This window comes from Rhinoderma darwinii, chromosome 8 (genome assembly GCF_050947455.1).
Source record: "Rhinoderma darwinii isolate aRhiDar2 chromosome 8, aRhiDar2.hap1, whole genome shotgun sequence".
Classification (NCBI taxonomy): Eukaryota; Metazoa; Chordata; class Amphibia; order Anura; family Rhinodermatidae; genus Rhinoderma; species Rhinoderma darwinii.
In genome coordinates this window covers 17,370,271-17,394,452 of record NC_134694.1, presented here as the reverse complement: position 1 = coordinate 17,394,452, position 24,182 = coordinate 17,370,271, and the positions used below count along the sequence as shown (strand labels likewise).

Genomic DNA, 24,182 nt, shown 5'->3' with positions numbered 1-24,182 from the left:
ACACATAACGTTCAGCATGAGATAAACCCTAGGCCAAGTATAATAATTGAAAAACTAGTTCACTTACTTTCACTCTGTTCTCCTGGTGGTGCATAGAATGAAAGGCCCAGGGAGACGATGGCAGCAATTTCTAAGATAATGAGAGTCACGTCCTGGAGGGCTTCCCAGACTAATTGCAGGAAGGTTTTGGCTTTTTTGGGAGGTATGAAGTTCACACCATATATTTGTCTTCTCTTCTCAAAGTCTGCTACATTCTCAGACAAACCTGAAAGTTAAGAGGCAAACAGAAAGGGATAATTAGAAGATTGAGTCTACAGTAAATGGGCAAAGTAATAAAATAACATTCTTTAAGGAGTAATTTCAGTGGAGCTCTGAAAAAAGTGTATATTCAAACCACTCAGGCTGCTGCTCTATCCCTTCTACCTGTTTTACACTGAAGATCTGTGTGCTCAGATTGGCTGCTGTGAATGAGCACAAGCCCTGCACAAGAGCACCAGAAAGTCAGTGCATGAAGATAAACCACAAGCAACTACAATACCAGTCAGACGTGTATTAGGTTCAAGGGCTTGTCTCATCAGAGAGAACCTCTTTCAGATAGGAGCTGATAGTGCCTGGAGGAAGCCATGGCCGATGCAGGGGAAATGCAGAATGGCAGCCATACAAATAAATGACCGTCCATGTAATACATTGAGGGCTCGTCCGCCAGAGTCTCCATTCTGGCTTGAAAAAGGGGGCCCCGAGCGAGCGAAACTAAATGACCCTTAGTAAGGGAGGGGGCTGAATTTCTACTTTACCACAGAGTAATGGGAATCATGTTGAAATCAAGGTCCACAGCATCCTACATGTCCATGAAACACATTCCAATATGTTTCCAAATTAGAACTTGATCATTTCAGGAGACAACATCATAACACCATTCTGACCTTACACTAGACTTTACGGGTATATCCTGTTTCTGTTCTTTAACATTGTCTAGTTTACCGTGACAACGGTATGAAAACACAACAGTATAAAGGTACAGAAGATAAGGAAGTCCATCATTGACAAAGTCTTCATATTTCTAATCTTATCCAGTGATGGAGCTTTTGAATTATTGGACGGCCCTCCACAAAAATATGAAGGCCTGTCCAATCTTTAAATGACAAGCCTTGTTCTTGGCTTTACCCTTCCATTCCAAGGTCCTGGGAAGTCTGTCATACTATTGTCTTCTTCTTCTCCTCCATCCATTCTGCTAATAAGCATTTCTTATCTCATCCCATTTCGTTTAGCTAATATTTTTCAGTTTTTAATGTTTGTTGTGTGATTTTGTTTGTATCTATAATGATTGTCTTGATTCTAAGGCGTTGCTGCCGGAAAAAATAAAAATAAAAAGGTAACGGAGAATAAGGAGGAAAAGGTGAAGGAAGGAGGAGAAGGAAGCAGGAAAAGAATGTGATGGAGGAGGAAGATAAGGAAGTGGAGATTGTAAAGGAGGGGAAGGTGAGTGTGAAGGAAGGGAAAGAAAGAGGAAGATAAGGAAGTGGAGATTGTAAAGGAGGAGATTGTGAGGCAGAAGGAAGCAGGAAAAGAAGGTGAGAGAGAAGGAAGCAGGAAAAGAAGGTGAGGCAGAAGGAAGGGGAAGAAAGAGAAAGAGAAGGAAGTGAAGATTGTAAAGGAGAGGAGAAGGTGAGGGAGAAGAATGCAGGAAAATAAGGTGAGGGGGAAGGAAGTTTAGATTGTAAAGGAGGAGAAGGTGAGGGTGAAGGAAGCAGGAAAAGAAGGTGAGGGAGAAGGAAGCAGGAAAAGAAGGTGAGGGAGAAGGAAGGGGAAGAAAGAGGAGGAGAAGGAAGTGGAGATTTTAAAGGAGGAGAAGGTGAGGGAGAAGGAAGCAGGAAAAGAAGGTAGGGCAGAAGGAAGCAAGAAAAGAAGGTGAGGGAGAAGGAAGGGGAAGAAAGAGGAGGAGAAGGAAGTGGAGATTGTAAAGGAGGAGAAGGTGAGGGAGAAGGAAGCAGGAAAGGAAGGTGAGGGAGAAGGAAGCAGGAAAAGAAGGCTAGGGAGAAGAAAAGGGAAGAAAGAGGCAGAGAAGGAAGTGGAGATTGTAAAGGAGGAGAATGCGAGGGAGAAGAATGCAGGAAAAGAAGGTGAGGGAGAAGGAAGGGGAAGGAAGTGGAGATTGTAAAGGAGTAGAAGGTGAGGGAGAAGAATGCAGGAAAAGAAGGTGAGGGAGAAGGAAGGGGAAGGAAGTGGAGATTGTAAAGGAGGAGAAGGTGAGGGAGAAGGAAGCAGGAAAAGAAGGTGAGGGAGAAGGAAGGGAAAGAAAGAGGAAGGTAAGGAAGTGGAGATTGTAAAGATGGAGAAGGTGAGGGAGAAGGAAACAGGAAAAGAAGGTGAGGGAGAAGGAAGCAGGAAAAGAAGGTGAGGGAGAAGGAAGGGGAAGAAAGAGGAGGAGAAGGAAGTGGAGATTGTAAAGAAGGAGAAGGTGAGGGAGAAGGAAGCAGGAAAAGAAGGTGAGGGAGAAGGAAGCAGTAAAAGAAGGTGAGGGAGAAGGAAGGGGAAGAAAGAGGAGATGGAAGTCGAGATTGTAAAGGAGGAGAAGGTGAGGGAGAAGAATGCAGGAAAAGAAGGTGAAGGGGAAGGATGTGGAGATTGTAAATGAGGAGAAGGTGAGGGAGAAGGAAGCAGGAAAGGAAGGTGAGGGAGAAGGAAGCAGGAAAAGAAGGCTAGGGAGAAGAAAAGGGAAGAAAGAGGCAGAGAAGGAAGTGGAGATTGTAAAGGAGGAGAATGCGAGGGAGAAGAATGCAGGAAAAGAAGGTGAGGGAGAAGGAAGGGGAAGGAAGTGGAGATTGTAAAGGAGTAGAAGGTGAGGGAGAAGAATGCAGGAAAAGAAGGTGAGGGAGAAGGAAGGGGAAGGAAGTGGAGATTGTAAAGGAGGAGAAGGTGAGGGAGAAGGAAGCAGGAAAAGAAGGTGAGGGAGAAGGAAGGGAAAGAAAGAGGAAGGTAAGGAAGTGGAGATTGTAAAGAGGGAGAAGGTGAGGGAGAAGGAAACAGGAAAAGAAGGTGAGGGAGAAGGAAGCAGGAAAAGAAGGTGAGGGAGAAGGAAGGGGAAGAAAGAGGAGGAGAAGGAAGTGGAGATTGTAAAGAAGGAGAAGGTGAGGGAGAAGGAAGCAGGAAAAGAAGGTGAGGGAGAAGGAAGCAGTAAAAGAAGGTGAGGGAGAAGGAAGGGGAAGAAAGAGGAGATGGAAGTCGAGATTGTAAAGGAGGAGAAGGTGAGGGAGAAGAATGCAGGAAAAGAAGGTGAAGGGGAAGGATGTGGAGATTGTAAATGAGGAGAAGGTGAGGGAGAAGGAAGCAGGAAAAGAAGGTGAGGGAAAAGGAAGCAGGAAAAGAAGGTTAGGGAGAAGAAAAGGGAAGAAAGGCAGAGAAGGAAGTGGAAATTGTAAAGGAGGAGAAGGTGAGGGAGAAGAACGCAGGAAAAGAAGGCGAGGGAGAAGGAAGGGAAGGAAGTGGAGATTGTAAAGGAGGAGAAGGTGAGGGAGAAGGAAGCAGGAAAAGAAGGTTAGGGAGAAGAAAAGGGAAGAAAGAGGCGGAGAAGGAAGTGGAGACCATGAAAAAAAGAGATGGATTTAAAGGAGGAGGAAGAAGAAGAAGAGAAGTGAATAAGGAGGAAAACAAGAAAAAGAAGAAAAAAAGGAGAATAAGGAGGAGAGGGTGAATGAGAAGGCAGGAGTAGGAGAACCAGGACAATGAAGGAGATGAGGAGAATATGGATAAAGAGGAGGAGAATTGTTAGGGAATTTACTGTTCTGTCTGTAGTATGACAGGGAGGTTAGTTAGCGCCCCTGTGAGGTCCAATAAGGTGTAATAATAATAATAATTCCTGACAATTGTGCAATTTGAAAAGGGGAGAAAAGACCAATTAGCAGCTCGGTCATTAGCGGGGGATAATCAGCCTCTGTATCCTGTAATCATTGTCATACATTATCCTAATGCTTGAAATGTCGGGGTCTCAGCCCCTATTACATAAATACCTTTTTTTTCCCACTGTTATGAAAAGAGATTTATTTTGGGAATTTTTTCGGCAATAATGAAATACAAATACAACCTACATTTTAAATGTCTCAAACAAAGCATCTTTCTGGAAAGACTATCACTTCAACACAAAAATACATCTTCTGGTATTGCACAGTTACATTTTTTGACTGCAGCACTGGAAATAGACATATAGGTGAATTTTTTGCTTTACCAAAGTCCACATTTAAGGGCTAAATTATATGATGAAGAAAAATAAATCCAGGATTACAAAAAAGGGTCTGCTTATTGTTTTACAGAAACAGCGCCACACCTGTCTATGGGCTGTGTGTGTTATTGCAGCTCAGTCCATTCAATTGAAATGCAAACAAAGCACACTCTTTTTGGTGTATGCCCACAATAGTGTATGCATCACATATCTATCTATTAGCGTACCGTGTCCTAATAGGGTGTATGGAAAGAGGCATCCATATCTATCTATCTATCTATCTATCTATCTATCTATCTATCTATCTATCTATCTATCTATCTCTCTCTCTCTCTCTCTCTCTCTCTCTCTCTCTCTCTCTCTATCTATCTATCTATCTATCTATCTATCTATCTATCTATCTATCTATCTATCTATCTATCCATGTCTATGTCTATATCTATCTATCTATCTATCTATCTATCTATCGATCGATCGATCGATCGATCTATCCATCCGTGTCCTAATAGGGTGTATGGAAAGAGGCATCCATATCTATCTATCTATCTATCTATCTATCTATCTATCTATCTATCTATCTATCTATCTATCTATCTATCTATCTATCTATCTAATTATCAACCAACAGAAATGGCGAACACTTTTTGCGATGGTTGTAGTGTTTGATTATAGACAAACCAAACAGTGACATATAATACGGAGCGTCACTGACCGGCTGCCGTCATGACATAAAGATTTACAATGCTTTTTATACAATAGGACACTTTCCTACAAAGTGTTATTCATGCTGCCAATCACCCTGCCTGACAATGTCATATTATCCATGCCATGCCACCATTCCTTTACACAAAGGCTGCGTGACTCATTAGCCAAATGTGACATTTCATTTGTACCAGAAAGGTTAATAAATCCTCTTTGTTCTGAACTGCAAAAATAAGTAAAGTGCAACCTTTAAGAACAAACTAGTCATCCCTATCTATCTATCTATCTATCTATCTATCTATCTATCTATCTATCTATCTATCTATCTATCTATCTATCTATCTATCTATCTATCTATCTATCTATCTATCTATCTATCTATCTATCTATCTATCTCTCTCTCATATCTATCTATCTATCTATCTATCTATCTATCTATCTATCTATCTATCTATCTATCTATCTATCTATCTATCTATCTATCTATCTATCTATCTATCTATCTATCTATCTATCTATCTATCTATCTATCTATCTCATATCTATCTATCTATCTATCTATCTATCTATCTATCTATCATCTATCTATCTATCTATCTATCTATCTATCTATCTATCTATCTATCTATCTATCTATCTATCTATCTGTCTGTCTGTCTGTCTGTCTGTCTGTCTGTCTGTCTATCTCATATATATCTATCTATCTAGCTCATATCTATCTATCTATCTATCTATCTATCTATCTATCTATCTATCTATCTATCTATCTATCTATCTATCTATCTATCTATCTATCTATTTATCTATCTATCTATCTATGTATCTATCTTAATTCTTTAACCAAAGTTCAGTTTATATGTAGGATGACACCGATGCCTCCTTCTGCCCGCACTCAACATCTTATCACAATCCATTACCAAGATGTGTAACTCCTTTGATCAAGTGACATCAAATGCCAATGTCTACCCAACCCCTGAAACCCGTCTCATGGGATCACTAGGGTGCAGCAAACCAGATTAGTCCACAAGTACAAAGACTTCTGCTGAGCGCTTGCTCTATTAGCATCTACTTTGGCTTCTTTCTTAGCATATATATCCCCTTCTATCCAATCTAGTAAAACTTTTGAATGTGACTTGTGGCAATGAAAGGTACATTTTCAGACGATACTATAATAACGATTTAATGTCAAAGCCCTTTAATACAGTGCAGACCTTTTCAGCACTGGGAAGTGTGACTAATGGAAGCATTTAGTAAGGTCAGAATTGACTGTTCTCGTAAATAGCTGCGCAGTCAAAGCCTCAAATTTTCTTTCTCGCCGTGAAAAGGACTGGAATGGGCAATGGAAATATAATTCTTCCACCTTCCGCAATAACCTGTCACACTCTATCTCTCTGCTAAATTGTTTCTAGCACCCAGCTATATTTAATATTGGTCACCCAATCCTTCTTATCGCTGGTGGGTTTCGTAACTCACCACATCAGACTGTGGGTAGGAATGTCAATGACAGAGTACGAGATTCTCTCTCCTGATGACGTCACGAGCAAATTAAGGAATTTTAAAGGGGTGTTTCCAAGTGTGTTGTGCTCACGACATAGATGGCAAAACTTCCCCCTCTAGTTTTGACTACCTTTAGTACTACATCATACATTTTTACTTAGGGTGGTTTAGTGGTTAGTGATAGTATTCCTGTAATATCCCTGGGGGTCTTGAGTGTCTTAAAAGGTAATACCTAGTATCTCTGGTGGTCTAGGGTGACTAAGGGATTCATTGTGATGGTCTAGGATGATTATGGGTTAGTATCTAATAGGCTTGGAGGTCTAGGGTTATTTAATGGTTAACTATTATTATTATTAATGTGGATTCTCATGGATGTTGGGGAGGGACCATGGCTGTACACTTGCTGATTCAATCAATAGTAACGTAGTATATTAGTCAGCGCTCAGATGTTAGGGGTCCATGGGTTCATTTTTGGAGCTAAAGGTGGAGAAGATGTACATTGGATTGCGCCAACAGAAATGTCTTGTCTTTGGCACAATGAATAATGGGTTATTTTGTCCAGTTGAGAATTAGAATGGGCTAATACACTAACAGGTATATCTAGTCATTACCTGGTTCTTAGCAGGTGCCTACATAGAGGAGAGAGGCCCATTGAAAATCGACACATTCCACCCTCATCCAGGAAAGAGAGGCATCAATTATTTGCCGCCTTTTGAAGGCGATTATTTACTGATGATTTTGTGGAGATGGTGAACTTTGGGCAGGTTTACACTACCGATGGTAAAGGTAGATGGATCCTCATCCCCTTCGATAGCATCAGTAGTGGTTGACTCTCTTGGTTCTCAGTATCTGATCATTACTTTCACAGTATAAACAGATAAGTGAAGAGGACATATGGTGCTGGAGTATTAAATACCGTTATACCACCATCATGACGATGCACCACAAGCGCGTAATCACTTCTTAGTACCCACAAGAACAAACATTCACACCAGTAACCAGGGGGGAGCACATAATGACACTATCTGGATAATCTTATGATTCCTCAGGAGATTACTGTAATAGGATAATGTCTAATATGTGGTGTGTCTTTAACAATAATCTGTGTAAAGCTCTCGGATTCTATACTTGCCATAAAGGGAAGGGGATTTAATTATATGGGAAGCATACTATTATTCCATCCTTCCAATGATTCAATTAAGCCAAGATCAAACATCTGGATTGGCCACATGTGTAAAGATACGGGGATTGTATGAAGGATCTCCTAGAGATACCATCAGTCCCATAATCTAAAGGCACTCTTACACGGGCCAATTATCGGGCAAACGAGCATTCATGTGAATGCTCGTTCCCGATCGTGTGCAAACAGGGCAACGATCAGCCGATCAACGATCAAATGCTCGTTCATCGGCTGATTGTATAGTTTATGCAGCAGAAAATTTTATCGTTCGTCGCAGCACATCTCACTGTGTAAACAGGGGGACATGCTGCCCACATAATAAAAATGTATGGGGACGAGCGATCGCAGTAACTATTACTCCAAAAATAGCTCCAAAATATATTCCAAAAATATATTCAAAAATATAAAATATATATAAAATATATTCCAATATATTCCAAAAAGAGCTCATTTTGAAAGCAGCAAACGAGCGCCGATCAACGAGCTGTCTTGTTGATCGGCGCTCGCTTACATGGTCCATGTCGGGCTGTGTAAGAGGACCCTTAGCCGTTACAATAGCCCACTCGACAATATGGAATATAATAATAGACTCGCACTCTGTCATACATCGCTATACCTTATGTTTGAAAAGCACCTCCTGAAGGACATAAGCACTTGACCGTAATATAGATGTATGAAGGCACACAGAGTTATAGTTATGGCTCATAGGTTTCTAGCAGCATCAAATTGACATTTCACAAAGTGCAAATCACAAGAGCAAACTCTGTGCAGAAACTGATCCAGTAAGTAATGCTGGGAGATTTCAGCTATGCAGAATTGTGAATGCAGCTCTGAAGTATAATACGGGCTTTAACTCAAGATCAGTACAAGATAAGGTAACGTCATGTATTTACAAAGTAATTCAGATTTTTATGTAGATTAATTCCACATGTAAACTGTAAAATGATGTTGTGCGTTATTTGAGCATAAGAACGCGAACAACGAGTGGTTCTCGCTCTGGCTGACCCGGCCTGTCTATGTATTGGTCAGCCATTCATTTGAATGACTGGCATGTAATACTACATTTCTCCTGCAGTGGCCGCTGCAGGGTAAATGTATGGTTAGCAGCAGCTTTCAAGACCACTGATCAAGAGGGGTTTCTGAAGATGGACCCTCGACAATCCAAATGGTCAGTCTTCTGAAGCCCACAACTGAATTTAGATATAAATGGACAGCATTCAAAATGTGATCAGGCGCACAGGTAGATATGACTGGAGCAGAGCAAAAAACTCGCCAATAATGGCAGTTCAGCGCTGTAATGACCAGAGTATAATCCCTGAAGAAAACTATGGATTGAGCATTCCAGTACAAAAATATAAATGCACTTTCCGGACCTCGCTGGACAGCTGGAATTATACGCTTTTAAGGATTGCGTCCTTCCTACATATGTGACACATAACGAACAACTCACCTACCGTGTGACTGAGTGAATACAGACCTACAATTAAACTAACTACTGTGCCCCGCTACACCCACAACCTCTCATTTCTACCAAGAAGGATTAATGGGTTTATGTGGAAAGGATAAAGATTTTATCCTGTAATACAGAACGAAGGTTGAGCATTTAGCGCTGGCTTTCCAAGTGGACAATGTCAGTACAAGTCCTGTGATCTCTTTATCCACAGATAATACTTCTTCTGTCTATTGTTGCGTGCTGCACAAAGCACCAAACGTCCAACCTCACCAACATTTCTAATATTAGACATTTTATTTAGCCTTTTCTTAGTTTTATCTGTTTCTCGGAAAGCAGAGCGACAACCAATATACTAATAGTACTACAGCTCTGACAGGGGTTGTGACACTAGTTTCCTGGCATGGACAGATAAACTGGGTTTTTCCATCTTAGATATGGCATAAATGTTTAATAGATGCGGGTACCAGCTCTGAGACCCGCACCTACACTACCGTTCAAAAGTTTAGGATCACTTAGAAATGTCCTTATTTTTTAAAGCAAAGCACAGTTTTTTTCAATGAAGATAACATTAAATTAATCAGAAATACACATAGGTGTATAGAGGCCCATTTCCAGCAACCATCACTCCAGTGTTCTAATGGTACATTGTGTTTGCTAACTGTGTTAGAAGGCTAATGGATGATTAGAAAACACTTGAAAACCCTTGTGCAATTATGTTAGCACCGCTGTAAACAGTTTTGCTGTTTAGAGGAGCTATAAAACTGACCTTCCTTTGAGCTAGTAGGGAATCTGGAGCATTACATTTGTGGGTTCGATTAAACTCTCAAAATGGCTAGAAAAAAAAAAGCTTTCATGTGAAACTCGACAGTCTATTCTTGTTCTTGGAAATGAAGGCTATTCCATGCGAGAAATTGCCAAGAAACTGAAGATTTCCTAAAACGGTGTGTACTACTCCCTTCAGAGGACAGCACTCACAGGCTCTAACCAGAGTAGAAAGAGAAGTGGGAGGCCCCGCTGCACAACTGAGCAACAAGACAAGTACATTAGAGTCTCTAGTTTGAGAAATAGATGCCTCACAGGTCCTCAACTGGCAGCTTCATTAAATAGTACCCACAAAACGCCAGTGTCAACGTCTACAGTGAAGAGGCGACTCCGGGATGCTGGCCTTCAGGGCAGAGTGGCAAAGAAAAAGCCATATCTGAGACTGGCTAATAAAAGGAAAAGATTAATATGGGCAAAAGCACACAGACATTGGACAGAGGAAGATTGGAAAAAAGTGTTATGGACAGACGAATCGAAGTTTGAGGTGTTTGGATCACACAGAAGAACATTTGTGAGACGCAGAACAACTGAAAAGTTGCTGGAAGAGTGCCTGACGCCATCTGTCAAGCATGGTGGAGGTAATGTGATGGTCTGGGGTTGCTTTGGTGCTGGTAAAGTGGGAGATTTGTACAAGGTAAAAGGGATTTTGAATAAGGAAGGCTATCACTCCAATTTGCAACGCCATGCCATACCCTGTGGACCGCGCTTGATTGGAGCCAATTTCATCCTACAACAGGACAATGACCCAAAGCACACCTCCAAATTATGCAAGAACTATTTAGGGAAGAAGCCGGCAGCTGGTATTCTATCTGTAATGGAGTGGCCAGCGCAGTCACCAGATCTCAACCCCATAGAGCTGTTGTGGGAGCAGCTTGACCGTATGGTACGCAAGAAGTGCCCATCAAGCCAATCCAACTTGTGGGAGGGCCTTCTGGAAGCATGGGGTGAAATTTCTCCCGATTACCTCAGCAAATTAACAGCTAGAATGCCAAAGGTCTGCAATGCTGTAATTGCTGCAAATGGAGCATTCCAAGACCAAAGCAAAGTTTGAAGGAGAAAATTATTATTTCAAATAAAAATCATTATTTCTAACCTTGTCAATGTCTTGACTATATTTTCTAGTCATTTTGCAACTCATTTGATAAATATAAGTGTGAGTTTTCATGGAAAACACAAAATTGTCTGGGTGACCCCAAACTTTTGAACGGTAGTGTATATCGAGAATGGGGGTCACCTAACCCACATCCAGACTGGTAAGCTGGCCGCTGATTCCAGGTGCAGGATAAGGCCTCATGCACACGGCCGTGCCCGTAATCCTGGTACGTGATTGCGGGCACGTCTGGCCACTGCAGACAGCCACCCACATTTTCGGCCCGTGCTTCCACATAAAGTATGGGAGCACGGTCCATAAAAAGCAAAAGATAGGACATGTCCTATCTTTTGCGGAGGCTTCCTATGGCCCGGCCACCTTCCCGCAAATATATGGGAAGGTGTCCGTGGTCAATAGAAATGTATGGGTCCGTAATTGCAGTCCGCAATTACTAACAAAATCTACGGTCGTGTACATGGGGCCTAAGTGACGAAGTGGTCAACCATCTCTCTCCATTCTGTTCTTTGGGAATCACGGAAACAGTCAAGCGGCGCTCTGCCATCTCTCCATTCATTCTCCGCCTGGATGCCAGGTTGGACAAGGGTCAAGGAATGCCTTTTCTCCACACAAGAGCTGGGACACGCAGCTATCACACATTTATGGCTTATCCTTGGGAATAGCCCTTTTTAGGTAAGTGTGGGCCCCATCCCACCTTTGGAACCAGGACCCTACTTGACCTCCAATTGCAGCAACATCTATCCAATCTATCTATCCCCTCCATCAAAAATAACAAATAAATAACTATTTGTAGATACAAATTATCAACCAGCAGAAATGACGAACTCTTTCTGAATAGTAGACCAAATAGGCACTAGTGAGGGAGGTTGGTGGAAGCACCAGGGTTTCCCTAAAATCAGGTTTGCCAAATCTGCCATATGATTCAGACTGGCCCAAAAGAGAACCAGAGGATCCTCCGATGGGCCCAGGCTCTAACACAATAATAGACGCTGAAGGTCCAGCAGAGGACAACACCATTTGTAGCGGACTTCGTACCTCTAGGGTCTATTTCTTATGGATTGGTTCACAAATAACCTGGTAGACCGTATTGATGATCTGTCCGGTGTGTGAAATGATAACAAGGACTACAATATATAGAATATTGTTTAGATGGAGGATGGGACCTGACAATCGTTTCATCTGGCGGTTCCAAGGAATGCCGGTCTGGCGCTGGAAATAGGGGCTGTTCTACTGCAAAATGCTGCTGATTTACCATAGAGGAGTATGGTAACGGTGGGTGACACCCTGGGGGGGGGGGGGGGGGGCTGGAATGAATCTCATGTTGTCACCATATCAGTATATAAGTGTACACGGCACTGCCCTGATCTCCCCTTTGTCTTTCCCATGGTCTCTTTCCATGTCTGTCAGTCTTGTCTGTGTTCTTCGCATGCATGGAAGGCCGTCCTATACTGATGTAGAAACGTCCACATGACGGTCCACATGCCCTTATTAAAACAATCAATGAGGAGGTTTATATTTACCGGCAACATTTTTACAACACTAAACAATATTAGACCGAGTCGTGCGGATCATGTCAATAAATCTTATTAGGAGGATCCACAGTGCACAGCGGTACTGCCGACAGATGTGTTTTCTACTAGAAATACAGGGTCACTTACAGTAAGAGCTTTCTATGGATTGATTCTATTCCTGTGAATAACCAAAAATCCCTTTCCCATGGTTTACCTGAACCCGAGATACTACAGGGGCCCAATTATTATCGCTCTCCCTTTACATTCACCACGTTCACCACGTTCAGCAACTTTAGAATTGAGAGCTCAATACCAAGCAGACTAACCAACATCCCCTCACTATCATGATGAAGACAATAGTCTCTAAGGGGGTTCTTTGGGACCCCCACCAATCAAACATTAATGGCCTTTTCTAAGGATCGGCAATCAATGATTGTCCCAGTGGGGGAGGGGGTTGATCGGTTGCACTTTGAAATATTACTTATATTTTCCACATAAGGTGTGTCAGGTACAACTACCATTTTAACGTGTGTTTCTCTACCCACAATGCAATATACCCACTACTCTTCCAATAGGAATTGATCTTTAAGGGGGTGGGGGTTCCTGGAGCTTAATATATTATTCCTTGTATAGGAGACGTACGTAGTTAAAGCCTAAACATTATATGATGATTATTATGCCACTTTCTGATTTGTACCTTTCTCAATTCCTCCCCATTTCTCTATCTGATGTCAGTGAATGGAAACCATTGAAAGTTTGGAACAATGTATCAGTGTAAGTCAGGTAAGAGATTTGTGCCAGCTCACACCGATATATAGTAACTGACTCTTCGCTATGTGAGAAATATTCAGTTAGGACAGGTTTTCTGCCTTGGCTGTAAACAAGAATGTTTCCAATCACTGACAGCAAACAGAGATCTTGATAAAAGTGAGGAATTAAATCATAAAGTATATTGGAAAGTTGCAGGATTTTTTTATTATACAATTATGAAAGTGTATGTTTACGTTTGGGCAACAATTAGTTAATGTATAGAAATAAAATATGTTATCTACACTGATACTGATGCATTGTAGCAAACTATCATGGCAGAAGAGACACTTGTGGAATTGCCTAGACGGGATGCAATTGTAGCAAACTCTGCTGTGAGAAGTATTAGGCCTTACATCCAACCAAGACTCCATCAATGTAAAATGAGGTAGTGGCTGGAGATCTTTTTAAAGGGGAAACCCCGCTATAAATGATCTGGTGATGTCATCGAACTGGTGATGTCATACATAAAATATATGTCAGAAGATCACATTGTTGGAATTGGTGAGTTCAGACCAACAGTGATCTCCAGGCCGAGGGCCCCAAACCCCTTGTTTCTGAATTAATATTCTATGCCATTGATTTCTGTTTCAATACGTCTTTAGTAAACAGTCGAAACATCAGAAAGTATCTATGAACAGTTCTACTCACAGGTAGAGATTTGTTCGGAATGCACTAGATCAGAGAAGGTGCACGAATAGGGTCCCAACCCAATCGTATTTTAGAGAAAGTATTCGGCACACTGTGAGTTTCAATTTCTTGAAGTTTATTATATTCGATGCCAAGGATTTGGTGCTTGTTTCCCCTGGTTACTGGTATATCCAGATGATCGGCGCTGTCCTCAGAATGGCGGGTTTCCGCTTCTTTTGGCGCTGCAGCGCCATTCTGAGGACAGCGCCGATCATCTGGATATACCAGTAACCAGGGGAAACGAGTGCCTGACGAAGGTCCTTTGACCGAAACGTTGCACGCACCAAACCCTTGGCATCGAATATAATAAACTTCAAGAAATTGAAACTCACGACTCAGTGTGCCGAATACTTTCTCTAAAAGTTCTACTCACAGGTAGAAGTAAATAGTTAAAGTCTCAAATAATAATTACATAGTTAATTCCTATGAATTTTAACATTTTGAGAAAATGCAATTCAAAATAATATGGATAATAAAAGAAAGATACATAAAATAAAAGTTGTGAAGAACATATAGAGGTCATAAAGAAAAAAGATGTATACTCTGGACAATGTATGAACTCCCGCTAGAAAGGGAGAGGTACGGCAAATACAGAGTTATTCCAGCACCTCCGATCTTTACAGAACCGGTCATGTCTCTGTATACTACAGGCATAAATATATTCATATTGATAGTTTGTATTGACTTCTTTAATGATGTCTGTGATGGTCGGGATGTTACATGTTTTCCATCTGAACGCTATAGCTGATGTGGCAGATATTAAAATACGACATATTACAATTTGGAATTGTTTGGGAATAACATCAATCCCAAGCCGTAGTCACCCAAGTTCCGGCGTGCGGTTCATATTTTGAGTTGTAATCTCATTTAATAGGGCGCTAATTGATTGCCAAGGGGTTAATAATAAAGGACATTCCCAAAATATGTGAACTATGGATCCCAAATGGTTACAACCTCTCCAACATTGGGGGGAAGCATCACTATATATTCTGCAAAGTTTATATGGAGTGAGATACCATCTATAGAATATTTTATAATATAATTCTTCATGACTAGTACAGGAAGATGGAGAATGCTCTTAACCACTGGTCCCTTGAAAATTGGCCGTTCAGATCTCTACCATTTAGATTTATGTGTTTGATTTTCAAAAGTAAGCGATTGGAAACCAATCTGATAAAACGTGTTAATACCTTTAATTGTTTTTAATTGGTTATTTAAGTATGTAGAAGCCGGCATAGGTAGGGAGAGTAATGGATATGGAATCTCCCTCATAATAGTTCTTATTTGTAGCAATTTGTAGAATTTAGTTTTATCTCGTTTGTATCTGAATGATAAGTCAGAGAAGCAACAAAAATTCTTTTCCACATATAGATCATCCATATATGTTAAGCCTGCGTTTATCCAGCTGTTTATGTCTACATCTGGAAGAAAGTCGTTCAGGATTTGCAAAGGGATTTTCTCTATTTTGGTGGCATATTAAGAGGTTTATATTTAGTAAAATTGTTCCAAATTTGTAAAGTAGCATGTACTGTAGATGTGGAGCCTTCTTCTGGCCTATATTTAATGGCTTTTGAGTACAATATATTTTTTAAGTTATTTACTCCTAGAGAAGCTTTTTCTCTGTCTACCCACTTCTTATCAGAATGGGGGAGCCACCATTCTTTGAGTTGGTCTAGTATGGCAGCATGGTGATACAACTTCAGATTCGGAACACTAAAACCTCCATCAGATGTATGTTCTGACATAGTTTTTAAAGCTATCCTTGGTTTTTTATGTCATTGATTTCAATAGCCGTGCATCGATGTTGTGTCCGAGATTTCCGGTGATAAGAATTTCAGAGCAATGCTGAATGGACTTGGCTCTAGTTTTGGAAATCGGTGGAGAACTAAGTTCACAGGTTCGATGGATGTGATCTTCTGACGTACCGTATATCTTTGACATGTCAGAAGATCACATTTTGTGGATTGACCGTTCGGTTAGGACCTGCTGTTTAAAAGTTTTAACCATGACTAAGGGCTCGTCCACACGTAGCGGAATTGCGGAAGGAAAAAAAGCATCAGAATACAATCGCAGCAAAGCGAGTGAGATTTCACAAATATCATCTACACGCTGCGTAAATATTCCCAGCAGAAATTGACCTGCGGTGCGTATTTTTTGTATGGCATCATGTCAGTTCCTGCTGCGGATAGCGGACAGAATTTATGCGTTTTTCAGGAGATGTCACCATCTGCCAACGTTGTGAAAAACGCAACAAAATCCGCACCAGTTTCTGCAGTCAAAAACTCAAGAAATGGTGCGGTTTTTCCACAGCGGAAATCCTGCTAGTTTCTGCGGAATTGCTGCAGAAATTTTCTGCAGTAATTCCGTTACGTGTGGACAAGCCCTAACCCTTAATGCAGAGGTATGCAGAAAGGAAAGGGGACCAAATGCCCCATCCCCCATTGTTAATACTAGAAGGACATGGTGCCTGTTAGACCCCCCCATCCGCTTTCTTTGACTCTTGTGCCAATTTCTGAGGCAGACATATGCAAGAACAGTATATATAGGCTCCTTACGTTCAAAACGTGAACCCACCTCAAAGTCGTTGTAGCACCAAAAACATTTATCATCACCATAGGCGATAAACGTATGATTGCTAGGACCCTCAGTGATGACAAGCATAAGGGGCCCTGTGTCTCCCAATTGAATAGAGCAGGGGTGACGTGTACGCACTGCCGCTCCATCCATTTTCTATTGGACTGTCGGAGATAGTCGAGTAAAGTGCATAGTTATCTACGTCAGACCTATAGAAAATGAATGGTAGTGGTGGAGTACTTCTGGTATTACCTTTGAAGTAAACAGGGCTGGGCTGCAATACCACACACAACCTGTAGACAGGTGTGGCACAGTTTTAGTTAGAAAGCCCCCATGTATTTCTAATCGTGTACAACCCCTTTAATTATTTTTCACACTTACAGCGTTATTTTTGTTAAAATATTTTTATTTTTGACATGTCATAAATGCGTTATCAGTGGAGGTTTTTTTAGACACATCCCCTGATCATGAGAACGAGGAGGTTCAGGTCTCCATTTTGCGTCTCTATGAGCCAGAACCGAGAACTGATCTGTAAGAACAGCTTCCATATTGGCAGCCTGAATGCCCATGCATTATGGTTGGTCATTCATTTGAGTGGCCGGGAGGTAAAGCTGCATTTCCCCTGCAAGGTGACTATTCACCTCTACAACAAGTATTGTCACCTCAAAGACGAACCATTAATCACCTTGAACACAGACGGCAGATCGACCTTGATAATGACAATTAGTATGATATACTTCTGCTAGAAACAAATTCCCAGGAGATGCTGGCACTATCATTGCCACCGGCTGCCTACTAGCAGCAACCGGAGATATAAACATTTATAAGTGGATCTGGCTGACATTTTGTTGAAGCTCAGAGAAAACAAGAGACATAAGAGACACAAAAAGAGGGAATAGCGATTCACCCTGAAGCTAAGATCTACATTTTCACTCAATTAGCACTCGTCTAAATTGTCCTCCTCTGAGACATAGGAATATATTCATATTTAGAGAAGCACTTAAAAATGAAATGAATGCACTTATATATGGCACAACTAAGTCCCAGGAGAGTTATCACAGGGTCAGCGCTCTGCTGTCAAGTGATATGCCAAATGTAATTATTTCCTATGTCTATGTCTAGTGTCCGTCTTATTTTAAGATCTTCTAGAGTTTCTATGAAAGCGGGAAAGTAATGTATTAACTATTAAAAATAATTAAGCCCCCCTAAATGGCAGTTACATTGATAACTTAACAGTGCAACCACAGTGCCTCCATAACAGGACCAACCACAATTCCCCATAATGTCATCCATAGGGCTCCCATAACAGTGCAACAACAGAGCACCAAAACCGGGCCATTCACATTGCTTCTATAATGTCAAACACAGAGCCCGCATAACAGAACCAGTCACATTGCCCCTAATGTAAACTATAGAGCCCCCATAATAGGGCAACTTCAGATCCCCATAACAAAGCCTCATAATTCACCCATAGAGATCCCATAGCTGTGCAACAACAGAAACCCCATAATCGAGCGACCTACATTGTCTCCACAAACTCAACCATAGGGCCCCCAAAACAGAGCCAGCCACATTGCCCCTTATGTCAACCATAGAGCCCCCATAAAAGTGCAACTACAGCACCCCCATAACAGAGCCAACCACAATGCCCAGTAATGCCAGCATAGCCCCATAATAGAGCCACAGTGCTAGCATAGTCATAATCACAGCTACAACAGCCAGAATGGTCCCATAGAAGTAGACAAAATGCCTACACATTAATACTTACAGTGCTCCATAAAGAGATCCCCATAATGACACCCACTGTACCCCAATAGCGGCATCCACAGTTCCTCCATAAAGACAGCAACAGTGCCACAATAATATCATCTATAATTCAACCCCAAGTACAGCCCCAGAGCCCTCATAACAATAACCACAGAGCTCTAGTAGTGCCAAACAGGTCCTCATAGTGACAGTAATGGTTCCCCGATAAAAATGGCATGAGCCAGAACAAAAATCCCACATACTTGCCTCCTCCATGCACACAAACAAATCTCCGTCTCCATCTCTATGGCATCTGCACCCTTTTTGAGGAACGCGTGTAGCTGCTGTTTTTTCATGTTGTCAGTGACCTTCTGGCCGACACATCATACATAAGACTAAGGACCTCAGATTCTTGCTATGTCCCATTACTACTTTTAGGTATCAGCTCATTCCCATAATGGGGAATTGATTTCTCAAAATCCTCCATATCGCATTTCCTGACGACAGTGAGACATTTCATTGCACGGGAATCCATTGTACCAGATATATGACGGGATGGGCCAGAAAGTTGTATTCTCCACATCGGGTCGATCAGTCTGCGGGTTAAGTATCTATTAACCTGAGATCCTCTGTTCGTCCTGTGATCTCAGCGAATCTGTGATGAAACACGAGGCCCCGGGATTAAGGGATTTGGATGTGACAGTGAGGATTCTGAATTAGATGTGGTAGATATGGAATTGCTTGAGTTGATGTCTCAGCCATGACTTGTATACATTGAAGTGAAGATATACAGTATATACTAGAGATTAAATAAAAACGTATCACATATTAGATATGGCCCAAATTATTCGGAAGTTATTTATTTATTTATTTATTTATGTTTTGCAATTGTCCCTTAACCCCTTAATGACCAGCCTATTTTAGACCTTAATGACCAAGCTATTTTTTACGTTTTCCATCGTCGCATTCCAAGACCTATAACTTTTTTTTATTTTTGCGTCGACATAGCTGTATAAGGTCTTGTTTTTTGAGGGACAAGTTGTAATTTTTAATAGCACCATTTTGGGGTACATAGAATTTATTGATTAACTTTTATTAACTTTTTTGGGGGGAGGATAGAAAAAAACCTGCAATTTCGCCACACTTTTTTGCATCCTAAATTTACGCCGTTTACCGTGTGGTATAAATAACACAATAACTTTATTCAGTGGGTTGTTGCGATTGCAACGATATCAAATTTATATAGATTTTGTATGTTTTACTACTTTTACTCAGTGAAAACACTTTTGTTTCAAAATTATTTGTTCTTGTGTCTCCATATTTTTTCGCCGATGAAGTTGTATGAGGGCTTTTTTTTAATGCGGGATGACTTTTAGATTTTATCGGTACCATTTTGGAGTACATGAGACTTTTTATCAAATTTTTTTTAAGGCTGGATTCAAAGAAAACAGACATTTTTGCATGTTTTTTTATTTTATTTTTTAGACATTCACCATGCGGGTTAAATGATGTAATAAGTTTATAGTTGCGGTCGTTACGGACGCGGCGATACCAAATATGTGTAACTGTTTTACTTTATTTTGTTTGTTAATAATAAAGTAGTTTATAAGGGGGAAAAGTAAGTTTTTCCTTTTTTTTTTCACTTTTTTTTATTTTTTTTCACTTTTACTTAAACTTTTTTTAAACTTTTTTACTAATCCCACTAGGGGACTTTACTATGCCATTATCCGATCGCATTTATAATACACTGCAATACTTCTGTATTGCAGTGTATTATGCCTGTCCGTGTAAAATGGACAGGCATCTGCTATGTCATGCCAGAGGCATGACCTAGCAGGCATTCACTACAGCCAGACCTGGGGGCCTTTATTAGGCCCCCGGCTGCCATCGGAGACACAGACACTCGGCGATCTTATCGCCGGGTGCCGGTGGGATGAGAGGGAGCTCCCTCCCTCTCTCCAAAACCACTCAGATGCGGCGCACGCTATTGAGCGCCACATCTGAGGGGTTAAACGGGTGAGATCGATACTAATATCGATCTCACCCATTTGAGCAGGGATGCCCCCAGCCCTCAGCTACCTCTGGTAGCTGAGAGCAGGGAGATTTAACGGCTCCCTGCTCTGTTTATTTATTCCGATGCAGCGCCGTAAAAACACTATGGGGTGGTCACTAGCGGGTTAATGGTCTATACACTGGTGTATGCTCACAATAGTCTATACTCTGGTGTACACTCACAATAATCTATACTCTGGTGTACACTCACAATAGTCTATGAACTGGTGTACACTCACAATAGTCTATACACTGGTGTACACTTATAATAGTCTATACACTGGTGTACACTCACAATAATCTATACTCTGGTGTACACTCATAATACTCTATACACTGGTGTACACTCACAATAGTCTATGCACTGGTGTACACTCACAATAGTCTATACACTGGTGTACACTCATAATAGTCTATACACTGGTGTACACTCACAATAGTCTATACACTGGTGTACACTCATAATAGTCTATACACTGGTGTACACTCACAATAGTCTATACACTGGTGTACACTCACAATAGTCTATACACTGGTGTACACTCACAATAGTCTATACACTGGTGTGCACTCACAATAGTCTATACACTGGTGTACACTCACAATAGTCTATACACTGGTGTACACTCACAATAGTCTATACTCTGGTGTACACTCACAATACTCTATACTCTGGTGTACACTCACAATAGTCTATACTCTGGTGTACACTCACAATAGTCTATACTCTGGTGTACACTCACAACACTCTATACTCTGGTGTACACTCACAATAGTCTATACTCTGGTGTACACTCACAATAGTCTATACTCTGGTGTACACTCACAATAGTCTATACTCTGGTGTACACTCACAATAGTCTATACTCTGGTGTACACTCACAATAGTCTATACTCTGGTGTACACTCACAATACTCTATACTCTGGTGTACACTCACAATAGTCTATACTCTGGTGTACACTCACAATAGTCTATACTCTGGTGTACACTCACAATAGTCTATACACTGGTGTTTTTTTAACAATACATTTGTCAAAACATAAATAAAGTATTAATTCATATCATATAATATAACTAATAAAATAGAAGTGGACGTCATGAGTAGATGGACCAGATGCATAGCCGGAAGCTCCTAGAGTCGGATGCAATATACCGTAAGTACCACGACCCACATGGCCCTCACCCGTCGTGTGTCCTCTTATGTGGCAGAGTGGACTTTGGGTGCTCCTTGTAGGTAAGCCACTGAGCAATTGGGCAGCCAAACTGCAAGCTGACCAAATAATTCTTGACAACTAAAGCAATAAATACATAAAATGTCAACATTGCTTCTCTTATTAATGGAATTCATCTACAACCCTCATGGCTGTGGTGAGTTTCATATTCCCTACAGTTGCTCTATCGATCGGTCACCTATAATATAGGAGGTCACGTATATAAGTGTTGCTTATAGGACACATCGGTGTCATTCGACACATATGACAGATTGTTTTTTTTTTTTTTGTTTTTTTTTTTATTGCTCTAGGTGTTTTATGCTAACCTGTCAGTAGACTTGCCATTTTGCGATCTTAGGTCTACCACAGGGCATTGGAAATTCCTTGAATATTATATGTACCATTGCGGCAGATTACGCAGCTGTTATGGGGCCCCAGGATTAAGGGGCCCAGACCATGTTGCTGCATGCCTAAGGCTTTATTCGGACGAAGGTGTGTGAAATCGGCAATGAAAAACAAACGATTTGTACCCTTGCTGGACGCGTTTTCATGGATCCCTCATAGACTTGAGTCTATGGAGGGATCCATGAAAATATACAAAAATAGGACACGTCCTATTTTTATTATGGGACCTTCCAACGGTCCGTTAAAACAACGGCCTTGTCAACAGCCCCATAGAAATACATGCAGCAGCGTGACGGCCATTAAAAAAAACAAAAAACGCATGATTTACACGTTCGTCTGAATGAGGCCTTATTTTATTTTGGGTGGTGAGAACCAGTGGAAGGAAAAAAAAGGGCAAAAAAATAATCCCCCAAGGAGTTTGGAGTGCAGTAGTATTAACCAGCAACAGAAAGTGCCTCATTTTTATTTTTGGGGACCCCTCACCTCTATATTAACCCCTGTTTATTGGAATGCTACTCCGACCAATGGGAAATCTCTCAGTATTTAATAACCTTAGGTAATTACGATCTACGCAATTTCTTTTGCCACAGTGTTCATTTCATTATCTTTTATCATACATGATATAGCAATGCTACATATTGTATATAATAATGTTTTTAATGCAACATAAAGGTAATATGTACATAATATATATAGAAATATAATTCTGAAGCTAATTTTACAAGATTTTACCCAATGGGGATAATATAGAGCAGGGGTCTCAAGCACGCGGCCCGCGGGCCGCATGCGGCCCCTGGGGCTGTCATCTGCGGCCCGCGGGACACAGAGCCGCTAATATCGGCTCTGCTCCGAGACTCTGGAATTCCCTGACATCGCTGTCCACATATGAACAGCGATGTCTGGGGCTTCCCCAGAGCCGGAGTCCCGAGCAGAGCGCTGGTGTCGGCTCTGCTCCGGGACTCTGTGGAATTCCCTGACATCGCTGCCCATATATGGACAGTGTGTCAGGGTCTTGCCCAGAGCGGAGCAGAGCGCTGGTGTCGGCTCTGCTCCGGGACTCTGTGGAATTCCCTGACATCGCTGTCCACATATGAACAGCGATGTCTGGGGCTTCCCCAGAGCCGGAGTCCCGAACAGAGCGCTGGTGTCGGCTCTGCTCCGGGACTCTGTGGAATTCCCTGACATCGCTGTCCACATATGAACAGCGATGTCTGGGGCTTCCCCAGAGTCGGAGTCCCGGGCAGAGTGCTAGTCAGGCTCTGCTCCGGGACTCTGTGGAATTCCCTGACATCGCTGCCCATATATGGACAGTGTGTCAGGGTCTTGCCCAGAGCGGAGCAGAGCGCTGGTGTCGGCTCTGCTCCTGGACTCTGTGGAATTCCCTGACATCGCTGTCCACATATGAACAGCGATGTCTGGGGCTTCCCCAGAGCCGGAGTCCCGAGCAGAGCGCTGGTGTCGGCTCTGCTCCGGGACTCTGGAATTCCCTGACATCGCTGCCCATATATGGACAGTGTGTCAGGGTCTTCCCCAGAGCGGAGTCCCGGGCAGAGCGCTATTATCGGCTCTGCTCCGGGACTCTAGGGAAGCCTCAGACATCGCTGTCCATACATCGACAATAATGTCATGGGCTTCCCCAGAGCAGGAGTCCCAGTGATGTCAGGAGCGCAGCTGGAGTCCCAGGAAGAGCCTACTAGCGCTCTGCCTGGGACTCCAGCTCTGGGCAAGCCCCTGACATTACTGGGGCAGCCTCTACAGAGGGCACTGGGGCAGCCTCTACAGAGGGCACTGTGGCAGCCTTTACAGAGGGCACTGTGGCAGCCTCTACAGAGGGCACTGTGGCAGCCTCTACAGAGGGCACTGTGGCAGCCTCTACAGAGGGCACTGTGGCAGCCTCTACAGAGGGCACTGTGGCGTTATTTACAAGTGGGTGTGTGACAGTATCTGAAGAGGACACTGGCATTATCTAGGGGTGTGTTGCATTATCTACAGAGGGCACTGTGGCCTTATCTACAGAGGGCACTGTGGCCTTATCTACAGAGAGCACTGTGGCCTTATCTACAGAGGGCACTGTGGCCTTATCAACAGAGGGCACTGTGGCCTTATCTAGGAGTGTGTTGCATTATCCACAGAGGGCACTGCGGCAGCATCCACAGAGGGCACTGCGACAGCATCCACAGAGGGCACTGCGGCAGCATCCACAGAG

The 24,182-nt window shown here is 42.1% G+C and overlaps 1 protein-coding gene across 5 annotated transcripts in view; it reads right to left on the bottom strand.

Moving 5' to 3' along the window:
- The window catches only part of ATP2B3 (ATPase plasma membrane Ca2+ transporting 3), a 172,039-nt gene that overhangs the window by 79,694 nt on the left and 68,163 nt on the right, over positions 1–24,182 (bottom strand). For all 5 annotated transcript variants that reach the window (XM_075835358.1, XM_075835354.1, XM_075835355.1 and 2 more), the window contains exon 4: positions 68–265. In XM_075835358.1, coding sequence (XP_075691473.1) covers positions 68–265 — 198 coding nt within the window. The remainder of the gene's footprint in view (positions 1–67; positions 266–24,182) is intronic.